At 27.4% G+C, this 13,009-nt stretch overlaps 1 protein-coding gene across 1 annotated transcript; it reads right to left on the reverse strand.

Annotated features, from left to right (window-relative positions):
- Window positions 1–6,140: 6,140 nt before the first annotated feature.
- On the reverse strand, window positions 6,141–9,966 carry LOC130955810 (probable mediator of RNA polymerase II transcription subunit 26b). The gene is made up of 10 exons (XM_057882784.1): window positions 9,737–9,966; window positions 8,543–9,280; window positions 8,289–8,357; window positions 8,104–8,186; window positions 7,686–7,735; window positions 7,440–7,564; window positions 7,296–7,323; window positions 6,913–7,211; window positions 6,737–6,821; window positions 6,141–6,637 (listed from the first exon to the last, which is right to left on the reverse strand). Exons 2-10 carry the CDS (start codon window positions 9,062–9,064, stop codon window positions 6,513–6,515), a joined length of 1,386 nt encoding a protein of 461 aa, XP_057738767.1. The 5' UTR covers window positions 9,065–9,280; window positions 9,737–9,966; the 3' UTR covers window positions 6,141–6,512.
- Window positions 9,967–13,009: the final 3,043 nt, after the last annotated feature.

The following is a 13,009-nucleotide window of genomic DNA, read 5'->3' on the forward strand; positions in this document are numbered from 1 at the left end:
GTTTTCTTTCTAACAACGTCAACTTTCACCTTTATTACTTGAATGAAGTTCTTTGTCCATATCATATTAAAAGGAAAATTTAAGTTTTGATTGATTTATATTTTTATTTATATTTTTTAAAAATGTTTTTGTGTTTAAGATTTTACGAAAAAAATAAAAAATAATGTTACTAAAAATAAAAATAGAAAAAAAAGAGGCCCTTAATGTTTGATATATCACATGAATGAGTTAATACATGCGTAAGGACTGTTGAAGATTTTTTTTTTTAATAATTTAATGAGAATGATTTAAACTTTTTAAGTTTTAATGCTCTCATTTTCTTTTTCACTTTGATGTTTTTATTTTTCAAAATTTAACAATTGACTTCAGAGAAACCTTTTAAATGTATACGTACTAGTAAACTTTCTTACATTGATCTATTTCTAGTGACTTTATTCAATTAATATTTTATATTTGTTGTGCTTAATTACTAGTTTTTCTATTCTATAATGCAAATTGGAAACCTTATCCTAATGCAATGTGGTGTGATCTTCATCCTCCTTCACTTGGCTGCCAAGTGTATGATTTGGAATACAAAGTGACTTTACATTTGTCCTTTTCATTCAAAGAACAGAGCTACACAGAAGATAAATGAGAAATGATCTATTCCTCTTAATTTATAGGATAATTTACACAATTAAAATTTTAATATTACACAAATTCAACAAATAAGAAATAGTTAAATTTGAGTCCTTTTTAATCTATAAAAAGTAAAAACCGCTATAATTTTGAGTTTTCAAAACTTTTTTTTTACTAAATATAAGAGACTCAATTATGCTATTTGAGCTATTACTCATCGATTTTGAATTTTCAAAACTTGTATGTAAAGATTGTAATCATTGTATAAATTAAAAATAGGATACGAAAACTCTAAATATTACCTACAATTTTTGAAAACTCTAAAGGTGGTAGTGGTTTCTATAAATTTAAAAGAAAATTTGAATATAACTTTTTTATTTGTGTATTTATGTAATACTAAATTTTAAATTATTTAGTTATGTAAATTATCCTAATTTATATTAGTCTCTATAAAAAATAAAAAAATATTGTAAGCATTTCAAATTAATTTACAAAATAAAATCTTTGTACTACTATTTTTAAGTGACCAATAATATGATAGAGGCAATATACTCTTAATATTTAATATTCCTTCTAAATATTAATTAAGTAAAAAAATTCATTGATTAACAAAAAAAATGAAGAGAATAAAAAAATTTAAATTCTATTTTATTTAATATTTTTTTTTAAATATTGCATGTAAAACATTTGTAAATTTAAGTGGGACTGGGGAGTGAGACAAGAGTCTGCGGTTTTTTTTTTTGTTTTTTGTTTTTAAATGTTGGGTCATTCCTACTTTTAAGAGAATAGACTTTGTGATGAGTCTTAGCTTCTTCCTTTGTGATGCTATATGCCTATGACACTCTCTAAAAAAATCCAATCAAGAATAAATCTGAAATGTCGGCTATAAAACAATAATGAAAATTAAAAAGATATATATATATATATATATATATATATATATATATATACTTATTTTTAATATATATTTTATATAAATAATTAATTTAATAGTTAATTTTTTCTTTACGTGTATCTAATATAGTTGTATAAATATGATATCTAATTAAGTGATTTAAAAATACTATAAAAGACATAAATTTAAGCGTTAAATTTAAAATTTAGTTAATATATGAGATTATATTAGACTTTTAAATTTTGAAAAATACAAGTTAATTTTAAAAAATTCTATTTTAATTTAAAAATATCCCAATTTTTAAAAAACTGTAACTACAAACACATAATCTTTTTATTTATTAAATACAAAATAAAAAATTTAAATATTTTTTTAAAAAAATTTATCAAACTAAGTCTAAATTAAAACAAAAATCTTGTAATTTAATTAGCTGTAACATTTAATACTCTCACTTTCATCTTCTAGGCACTATAGCAGAGCTCTTTTGGCCTGGGTATAAAAATCATAACTATTTATATTTAAATTAAATTAGTTTCATAAGCAACTTAACTATTGGATTTTCGTATAGAAATGAAATGTCATTCTTGTATACATAAAATGTTAGAATATTAATAAGCACGTGTCACATAAACATATTTATTACTTGTTTCACAAGAACTGTGTACCAACCAATAAACACATATTGCTTTAACTCCTTTTTTGAGATTCAGTACTGCGGTACTTCCATTGGGTTGTTGACCTTTACACTTACTTTAGATCTAGATTTACAGTTCAAATTAGATTATTTTGACTTTGTATTTTTTAAATAAAGTAGTGTTTTAATTTTTAGATTTTTGTTGTTGTTGAAATACCCTAAATCTATTATCCAAGATGTTATTGACTTATTTTATTTTGTTGTTGATTTTGGATGTTTGATAGTGAGATAAAAGATCTATAAAGTACGAATATTTCGTTAAGTTGTCGTGTCTGTGTGTTAAACACGATATTCATCGACATGCATGTTTGCTGTGTCCAACCGTATTTTAATAAAAAATAAAAAAATCATCTCCGGACATGTCTGAACACATCTAAATATTATCACGTGTCAGTATGTCCAGTCTTATTCTTAACATATATTTTTAAAATAAATTTAGATATAGTATATATCGTTATTTATTAAAACAAAAAAATATTTTAAATACTTGATATAATTAAAATAAGATATTAAAAATAATAAAAAATTAATTTATATTTTAATATTAATAAAATATTAAAATATCATTACAATTTTTATTTAAAAATATTTTATATTTTATATATATGCGTGTCTCAATGTCATGTAAAATTTTAAAATTTACGTGTGGTGAATCTCATGTAGTATTTTATTCTGTATCCGTGTCAATATCTGCATCAGTATCCGTGTATCATAGTAAAAGATTATAGTCAGTGCTAGTAGTGTTGAATTAAAGGAAAGTGGGAGTTGGGGTTTAGGGTTCGAGTTAAAATTGAGAGCCTCATCAAAATTAAATTTGATGAAAAAATTTTAGAAAGGGATCACTTTCAAAATTCATTACAAGTGTATATTTGTATTACTTATAGGATCTAGTATACTTTTCAAATAATCTCATTCATGAAAATGTTTTAACTTTTATAATTATAATCAAAATATTTTATATAATTTATTACATTAATGCTTATATATCTTTCAGTGGATAGTATAATTATTATGTCAAGATTATAACAATATTACAATAATGTCTAAATACATAATAATAACCACAAACACTAAACATATAATTTTTTAGAAGTTTAATGTAGTATTTTTTTTTTCAAAAAATGAGAAAAGTTTAATTGTCATTATTTAGTGATTGAATGAGATTGAGAATGAATTTTTTTTTTTTGCTTTTTTGAAAACGATTTAATAATTCAAAGTTGATTTAAGTCAAGGCAAATAGAGTTTCTCACAACTACTCTGTTTTACTTCTACGGCGATCTATGAAGATTTTGTATCTCTGGCTTTGTGCAATGAATCAAGCAGGGCCATATAAAAGCTCATAACAACATTCATTAAAGTATTCAAAACACAATTAAAATCAATTAAATATTGTTTATATTATGCAATTAATGGGATTCCAAATTGTGTAGCAAGTAGCAAATAATGGGTAAGAGCAACTCTAAATCCGTGTTTGTTTACAGAGATAGGGTACTAAGATAGAGACATTTAGACATAAAATTTTATTTGATAGAATAGATATAAACAAAAATAATGTGTTCAAAAACATTGAATTAGTGTATTTTATATTTATTCTAATAAAAAAGACATTAAGACATTAATAAAGAACACAATTTATTTTTTATTTTTTTTATTATTCTTCTTAATTTTTTATAATTATATTTTTTATTATTATATTTTTTCTCAAATTTTTTGAATGAAAAAAATAAAAATAAATTAGATTTTTATAATTTGTTCTAGTTTATTATCAAATAGGGTATAAAATCACAAAATTTTATATCTTTATTCTTTATATTTTGTTCTCAGTATCTTGTCTTGTCATATTCTCAGAAATAAACACAGCTTATAGAATACTTTTTGGGTATTATTTTTAATATATATAGTAATTGAATTGATTTAAAATTAAACTTTGTATTTGTATTTGTTACAATATTTAAAATAAGATATTAATAAAGAGAGATTATATCATTTTAAAAAAAGCTAATTAAACAATATTATTTGTATATTATATTAAATAAAATAAGTAAAATAATATAAAATTTAATTTGAATCAAGACTTAGAATTAAAATAAATTTTTTTATATTAAATTTTAAATCAAATTTTATAATATATAGTCTCTCAAATATTTATGTAGTATTTTATGAAATTCAAAACAAAATTAAATGCTTGAAAATGTTCTAAGAATAAAAAACTAATTAATAGTACTGACAATTTAAAATACAAAAACTTACTAACATATTAGTTAAAGCTGCTTATGTTAAAAAGTATGTATTATTTTAAAACTTTTATATATAATAAATATTTTAAAGCGTAAAATATTTTTATTTTTTGAAAAAAGGACAAATAGATCCCTGATCTTTTGTCCTGCATACATTTTTGTCTCTAACCATTAAAAAATACTTTTAAGTCTCTGACTTTCACAAAACTTTGACGGATCAGTTCTTGACAGAGATATTTGGACGGATCAGATCAGTTCCTGACGGAAGCATTTGGACGGAAGAATTGATCCGTCCAAATTTTGTGAAGGTCAAAAACTTAAAAGTATTTTTTAATGATCAAAAACAAAAATATCCGCAAGACAAAAGATCAAGACTTATTTGTGCTTTTCTCTTATTTTTTAAAATAAACTTTTTACATTTAGTACCTAAAAAGTTTCTCAAGAGATGAAAGAACAATATTAGAATAAAGAGTATGGTCCTACGCATGTTTATCTCTAGGTGCCTTTAATAATAAAATAGCATTAAATTAAAGTTAAAAACTTAAGTAAAGTCAATTTTATGTAAAGTTGATATTTGAGAACTGTTAAATGAAAATTTAGTCAAATAAATTAAATTATCTAACAGCTCTCAAGTATCAACTTCACGTGAAGTCGACTGCAGCTAAGTTTTCACCTTAAATTAATATTTATTATAAGTTTATAACTATGTATAAATGTCACTGAACTCTAAATTAATCCTAGCGGTCAATTTCGGAACATTTTTTTGCATCCCAAGTCCCAAGTGGACGTGGCGGCGTGACAGAAAAATCTAGCATAAACAAAGAAAGAATCTTCACCAAATTTACCATTAAATTTAAAGCAGAAAAAAAAAAGAAAACGGGAAAGAAATTGAAGGAAGAAAGAAAGAAGGAAAGAATTGAAAGGAAGATAGAAGGAAGAAGAGGTAGGTCAAAATGAACAGTTATTATTAATTTATTATCATTTTGTTATGGCAACAAACACTATCCATTTTGTTGTTTTGCGAAACCATCAAATCATGAACCATTTTTAAAAAGGAAAGTATAGGAAATAATATTTGTTCTAAATAATGTAAATAATAGATTAAAAAAATTAATTTTAAAATTTAAATTTTGAATTAATTAAATTTATTTATATTTAATAAATCTAAAATGTAATTTATTGTTCACAATTTCTAAAATATTGAATTAGTCCATAATTTGAACTTTGAAGCACGGTAAAAAAAATTAAAAATTAAAAAGAACAATAGAAACAAAGAATAAAGAAAGTCAAACCGACTAAAAAAAAAAGTTCCAACTTTTGCACGTGCTCTCTCTATCTGCCTGAGAGTCAGTCATGTTAGTCATATTCACATTCATACCATTCAATTCCTTTTATTTTAGGGAAAAAAAAAAAGATGGAATATTCAAACCATTGTTGCATCACTCAACAAATTGTCCTATGCATTTCATCAAGGGTCACCCCTTCAATCCTTCAATATTCATGTATTCCATTCATTCGGACCAAACCGCCAAAATAAATAAAAAGTGATTTGACTTTGACCACTTTGAGTTAGTTAAGATGGACGGATGAAATGAATAGAAAGTAATAGATTTTAATAGAACAATACTCATTAAAACTCTTGGTAATTAAATCAACAATTTATGCTATATTATATTCCAAAAGTGAAAAAGAAAAAGCACTGAAAAGTAATCCTATTGAATGTTATTGCAAATCGAAATTGTTCAAAGTTCTAAACATAATAGTCTATGTACTATGTTATATGACACCTTAGTCTAACTCTAATGTAATAAACTAAAGAAAATGGTGAAAACAATAGATAATTTTTCTTATAAACATACGTTATAATTCCCTCTTCTAAATCCAAATCATAGACTCAGCAAAAATTCCTATTTACTCAGATATGACGCAAAGTTGAGGAAAATAAACAGTCTTGAGAGTTTACTTCCCCTCTGACAAGAAAGAATGGTGAATTGGATTTGTTATTCTCTACACTGAAAGAGTGAGTGACAATGACCAATGTTGTTCCTCCAAGAATATGAACTACCCTCTACCTTCGACCGTTGGCCCAGTGCCGGTTAAGGTTTCCGGCTTTGAACTGAGGATTTCGCTGGCTGGCTCCTTGCTTTGGGAGATCATTCAATTCCATTACTTGTATAGTTCGTTGCCTCTTAGCTGCAAGCATCAGACAATACTTTCTTGAATCAGTTCACTGTGCTATGAATATCTCAAGTGTCTCAGTTCTAAACCAAATTCAACATAGAAATGACAAACCTTTTTCGGCTTCTTGATATCGAACCTGAAGTTTCCTCTTAGTGGCTTCTAGCTTCGCATCCACATCGTCCGAGCAATTCGATTTCTGAAGTACAGGAAACGGTTAGACATGTTAGACATGTTAGAGATGCCTAAGATCTAAGTTTTGCAAACTTTTGTAGAGATGTTTTACTTACATCTTGCTGGTCAACCGGAGGCTTCCTTGTGACTGTACCATTGTCTGTTCTTGGCTCGACATTGCTTTTTCGCTGCATGCTTGACTTTGGTGGTCTGCCAGGACCGGAATCAGCGGCTACCGGTCTACTTGGCTTCACTGTGGCCTCATTTTTCTTAACCAGCTGGCTCTTACTATCCTTGGCAGTGTCATTTGAAGCCTGTGGTTTCCTCTTTTCCATATGTTGGATGTCCATTGATGGCTTTCTGCCATTTTCTCGGTTCTTGACTTGCCCACTTTGTCGAGGATCTGAAAAACATCCTGATCAAGATATGGGGAATTCAGTCAGAACCAATGAGCAAATGCTAGATAGACTAAACATAAGAAATTGCGAAATCAACTCACTTCCGATATCATCCATGCCATCAAAGAACTTTACATCGTCCAGAAACGAGACATACAACAAAGGGAAGTAGAAAAAAAATCAGTTTCTACATAAATCTAAGTTCAAAAAAGGGAGGAAAAAAACATTAGGGACAGGTAAAATACCTGAGAGAGTTCAATTGAACCGGTTGAAGCTACCAAGAAAGCGCCTTCGTCCAAAGGAGGTGATGGAAGTCCTTCCTCTTCATCAACAACTGATGGATTTACAGAATCTGGAGTGCCTTCTGATCCTATAGACATTTAGTAAAACCAAATTCAAACATGAATCAAGATTTAGAATGCAAAAAAGAGAATCGGGTGTTCGGGATTGTCTTGATAGTTGTCACACAAAGCTAGATAAACGTTTGATACCTGTAATAGCTGTGGCCTTGACCCACTCATCTACCATTTCTTTCCAATCACTGTAAATCAAGAAAAGATTATTACATCAGATAGTTGTTCACTTGTTCGGTATGAAAGTGAATATTTTAAAACAGATTCTGCAATTCAACTAGTTCGCTAAGACGAATCAAAACAATAATTGCTAACTTCTAAGCATACAAGATGTGAAGTATGAGTCATTTGCCTATCTAAGCATCCCATCATAGATTGAAACATAGCATCAAAGTTGAGCATAAGGGACACATGATTACTTCACTAAGGAACAGGGTCAAATATATGATAACAATAATTTGTTTTTCATTCTCAGTTTCATACACCTACAATTCTAAACCACTGATTATTAAAATACATGGATGGCAAACAAAAATCTATCAGAAATAATCCATACTCAATAAGCTTTCGTGCGAGTTGACGGATATCCTTTGAAGCATGCTTTCTAAGAGGATTAACAGCCTTTCCAATCTCAGTTGCCTGGCAAAGGTAATTCCAAGAATTAGAGAACTCAGCCACAAAAATTAAAAGCCAGAACAGATTGCCAAAAAACCAAAGCAAAGAATGATTGAATTCACAAACCTTGAGACAATCAACAGTGAGTTCCATCAGTTGCAGCCTCCTCAGTGATTCAAACAATACTGCATCTGACTGTTTTTACAAGAAAAACAAGACCAGCATGAATCAGGGAACTCCATAGAACACAAAAAGAACCTTAAAACACTTCTTGATAATAAACAACATCACACCAAAAAGTCAAAGGACTTAAAAAATCTCCTCAAACATCAAAATCACAGCACAAAGGAGCAAGAACTGATAACTTAAGCAAGACACACCTCTTCTTGACGGTTATGGAGAATGTCTCTGATCCTCAAGACCTCAGCAACAAACTGAGACTGTTCTTCCATTTCATCAGTCAATGCCTCAGCTTCACCAAAGCTATAATTGCTAAGGACCCTATTCACATCCATGTCACCATGATCATCAATATCACCCCTTGAGCTATTCACCTTGCTCTCCTTGCTTGCCCCAGCTTCAAATTCAACAACACCATCCCGATTGTGATGAAAACCACTGCTCTTGTAGGCACCATCATCATCATCACCACCACCACGAGCTCCACCACCATCAGCACCATCAACAGGGACACAGAGCTCAACCCTGTCACAACCCACACACCTTGTTTGCTTGCAAGAGAAGAGCATCTCAGCAATATGGTCCCTTCTCAGCCTGAACTCCTTGGGGCAATCAGAAGCCGCCACCATGATCGCATGGTCAATTATTTCAAATATGTCAGATGAAGATGAACAAGACCTGAAGTAACTCCTCCAGTGATCCAATGACTTCATGATACTCATTCCCAATCAAACCCTCTGAAAGACTTCAATCCAGATCCCAGTAATTGGAACAGCTAAAAATTGGAATCACCCACCGATCAAAATTTGATTTTTTCTCAATGGGGTAGGTAAGTAGCACCAATGCCAACAATAATATACAGTTCTTTCCAATGCTTCCCAGAAACCACAAGAAGCTGTTCTTGTTGTTGCTGTTCTTTGATTCTTGATTCTTGAATCCTGTAAATGGTGAATTTTCTGGTGAGCGAGGATTTTGTTCAACAACAATGAACGCTCAAACTCTGTAAATTTATTATCTTAATGGCGGTGTGTGCCCTTTGGACTGGATTGGATTTTAATTATTGCACGAATATAGATAAATACAATATTTTTCGGGGAAGGAATTCGGCAATAACAAACAAGATAATCAAAAACCAGAAACCAACCCACACAGTTACACGGGCACACAACACACACGTTGTTTATACACATACATGGCTTAGACGATGCCAACTATAAAAACCAACGTCGTGTTCGTGTGTCTCTGTGTTGTTGTTTCAGGTTTTTCTGGTGCTACAGACCGAAACCTCAACAGAAGAAAATAAAATAAAACCTTTTTCTAATTAAAAAAAAAAAACAGCAGCTAGGAAAGAGAGCGAAAATTCTGGTACTAAAAATCTGGCTATGTTAATCTACCTATTGTAGTAGGAGTCTCCTTGGTTCAGACAATGTTCTTGTGCAACAATGAATAGTTAAGAAAAGAAGAAGAAGATGAAGAAGAAGAAAAGATGGTTTGCTTTGACTTGATCAAACACAAGAATGGCTCAGAAACAGAAGAGAGAGAGAGAGTGTTTGTGCGCTCTTTTCATCTTTGATAATATATTTGTTTTTTTCTTTGAGAGAAAAAAAAAAAAGTGGAGGGATGGAATTGTAAAAAGTAGGTAATGAATGTGGTGCGATATAGATAGGCCCAACGAAGCGGTTCTCGAGTTTTGGTGGGTCCCACTCACTCAACTCAACTCGCTCACTCACTCGGTTCTTTTCTGACTCGCTCACTCAGATTAACACAACAGTCCTTCTTTTTCAATTTCCTTCCCTCTTTTGGCCTATGGGTGTGAACATGGTAATAAATAATCAGGGATTTTTTTATTTATTAAACACACAAAAAATATCAAGAAAATATCCATTTCAATTAATTAGGTCAAAGATACATTCAATTTTTATAATCTATTCAAATCAGGATCAAATTTTCTAAAACGAAAAAACCGGTAAAGTTAAAAAAGTGAATGTTTAATTATCTTTAAATTTAAGATAGCAGACTTCACGCGTAATAATAAAGATTATAAATTAAATTTTTATTAAATTTTTATTTTATTGTTTTATATTTTTTCTCATTTTAAAAGATTTTTTTTTAATTAAGTGTGTATTCGGATAATATTTGCAAATTGATATTATATAATGTGAAATAATTTTATATATTTAAGTTTTTTTTGTTAACTAAATTAATTTAATATAATAAAAATAAGTTATAACTAGTATTATTTTAAATTTTATTATTTAATTTAGTTAGATTTGGTTTATAAAAAAATTTTGATATATAGCCTATGAAGTACGGACACTTCGCTGAATTGCCGTGTCTGCGCGTCGGACACATTTCGGACACGACATTTGTCGATACTCGTTTGATACGTGTGTCTGTTGTGTCCAACCGTGTCTTAATATAAAAAATTTCGGACACGTTTGGACACACCTAAATATCATTATGTGTCAGCGTATCTAGCCTTATTTTTAAAATAAATTTAGATATAGTATATATTATTATTTATTAAAACAAAAAAATATTTTAAATAGTTGATATAATTAAAATAAGACATTAAAAATAATTAAAAAAATTTAATTTATATTTTAATATCAATAAAATGTCAAAATATCATTATAATTTTTCTAAAAAATACTTTATATTTTATATATATACGTGTCTCCGTATCATATAAGATTTTAAAATTCGTATATCGGCGTGTCCCGTATCCGTATCAGTGTCCATGCATCATAATATATAACATTACTCATAAACTATAATACGGATATGAGCACGAGACAAAATATGATGATACACGAATTTTAGAATATTATAAGATACGAAGACACACACACACACACATATATATATATATATAAAATATTTTTTAGATATATCGTAATGATATGTTGATATTTTATTCATATTAAAATATAAAGTAATTTTTAATTATTATTAATGTTTTATTTTAATTATATAAAATATTTAAAATATTTTTTATTTTAATAAATAATAATATATTATTTTTAAATTTGTTTTAAAAATCAATGTTAAGAATAAGACTGGATAATCGATATGTAATAGTATTTAAATATATCTAAAAAATATTTTTTATTATCTATTAAGACATAATTAAATATAATAGACATACATATCGAACGAGTATTATATCCAAAATATTTCCGATATATAAACACGATAACTCCAAAAATGGCCATATTTCATAGCTCATAAATGTGCTTTCTGTATAATTAATCTTGATCAAAATTGGATTCACATCAATATACTTTGTATTTTGATATTTTTTTCAAATGAATTTTTAAAAAATGAATATTGTTTTAACGATGTTATTCAAAATTATGTTGGAATACAAAATTAATAAAAGGTAGAAATTCAAGTGAAGTGGACTTGACGTGAAGTTGATACATAAAAACCATTAGATGATTTGACTGATTTGATTAAATTTTCATCCAACGATTCTCAAGTATCAACTTCAAGTGAAGTTGACTTCACCTGAATTTTCACCTTAATAAAAAGATATATTTTACATTCATTTATAATATATTTTTATAATAAAAGATATGTTTAAAAAAATTAATATTTTACGATTTAAAAAATAAAAACTTATGTGTATAAAATTTTCAAAAGGAACAAAATGAATGAATATTGAGATTTATTTTAGATAAAAATATATTAATTTTGAAATAAGTGAGATTGAAACGAATGAATAAATTTTAACAACTAAAGTTTAACTAACAAATTTAAATGTATATAGACTATAGAAAATACAAGATAAACATGGTATTATATGTCGTGCGAATTGGTATTCTAACCCATTATTATTATTCTCATCTATAAATTGTTTAAACTCGGCATATTTGAGAGTTTTTTCTGATAAAATTATGTATTGCACTAATGGTAGAATTTTCTTACGGAAGTTATGTATATCTTTTCCTAAACAATTTGATAGAAGAATTTTCTTTAAAAAAAAGAAAGAAAAGAAAGTATGGTTGATTTAAAGTTAAATTGAGATGTATTTGGTGTGAGTGACAAAACATATAGTTTGTAGTTAGTTTTTTTATGATAATATAAAATAAAATTCACTACAAATCAAAGATATTTATTTTCCTATTTGGTCGAGACTTATATGAACGATCTAAAACGATTATTATAAATTTCCAACCATTTATAAATGAAATACAAAAGTAAATTCAATGATACTGTTAGATAATGTATGCTTGGAATAGATTCAACATTGATGAAAAGAAACAAACACATAAATATCGTTCAATAAAGTAGAATATAAATTTATATGATAAAAACATTAAACCAAAAATATACTATTGTTTGGATAAATTTTAATAATCTTTTTTAAAAATAATTTTTAAAAAAACAAAAATAATTTTATATTTAAATATCTCATATAAATTTTTTTATTTATCAACTATATTTAAGTTATAACAAGATAAAAAAATGGACAATTTACGAAAATAAAAAATTTAGCTTTTAAAATTACGAAAACACAATTTTTACAATTTGGATACAACAATACAACTTTCTACAAATCTATGTAAATCATAGAAGAGGTCTCACGGATTTAAAATATACGTAAACTGTTAGAGAGTTCCAGAGTTTACGTTGATGAAGCATTTATGAAGAAACTGTGGTAG

The sequence above is a fragment of the Arachis stenosperma genome, chromosome 10 (assembly GCF_014773155.1).
Source record: "Arachis stenosperma cultivar V10309 chromosome 10, arast.V10309.gnm1.PFL2, whole genome shotgun sequence".
Classification (NCBI taxonomy): domain Eukaryota; kingdom Viridiplantae; phylum Streptophyta; class Magnoliopsida; order Fabales; family Fabaceae; genus Arachis; species Arachis stenosperma.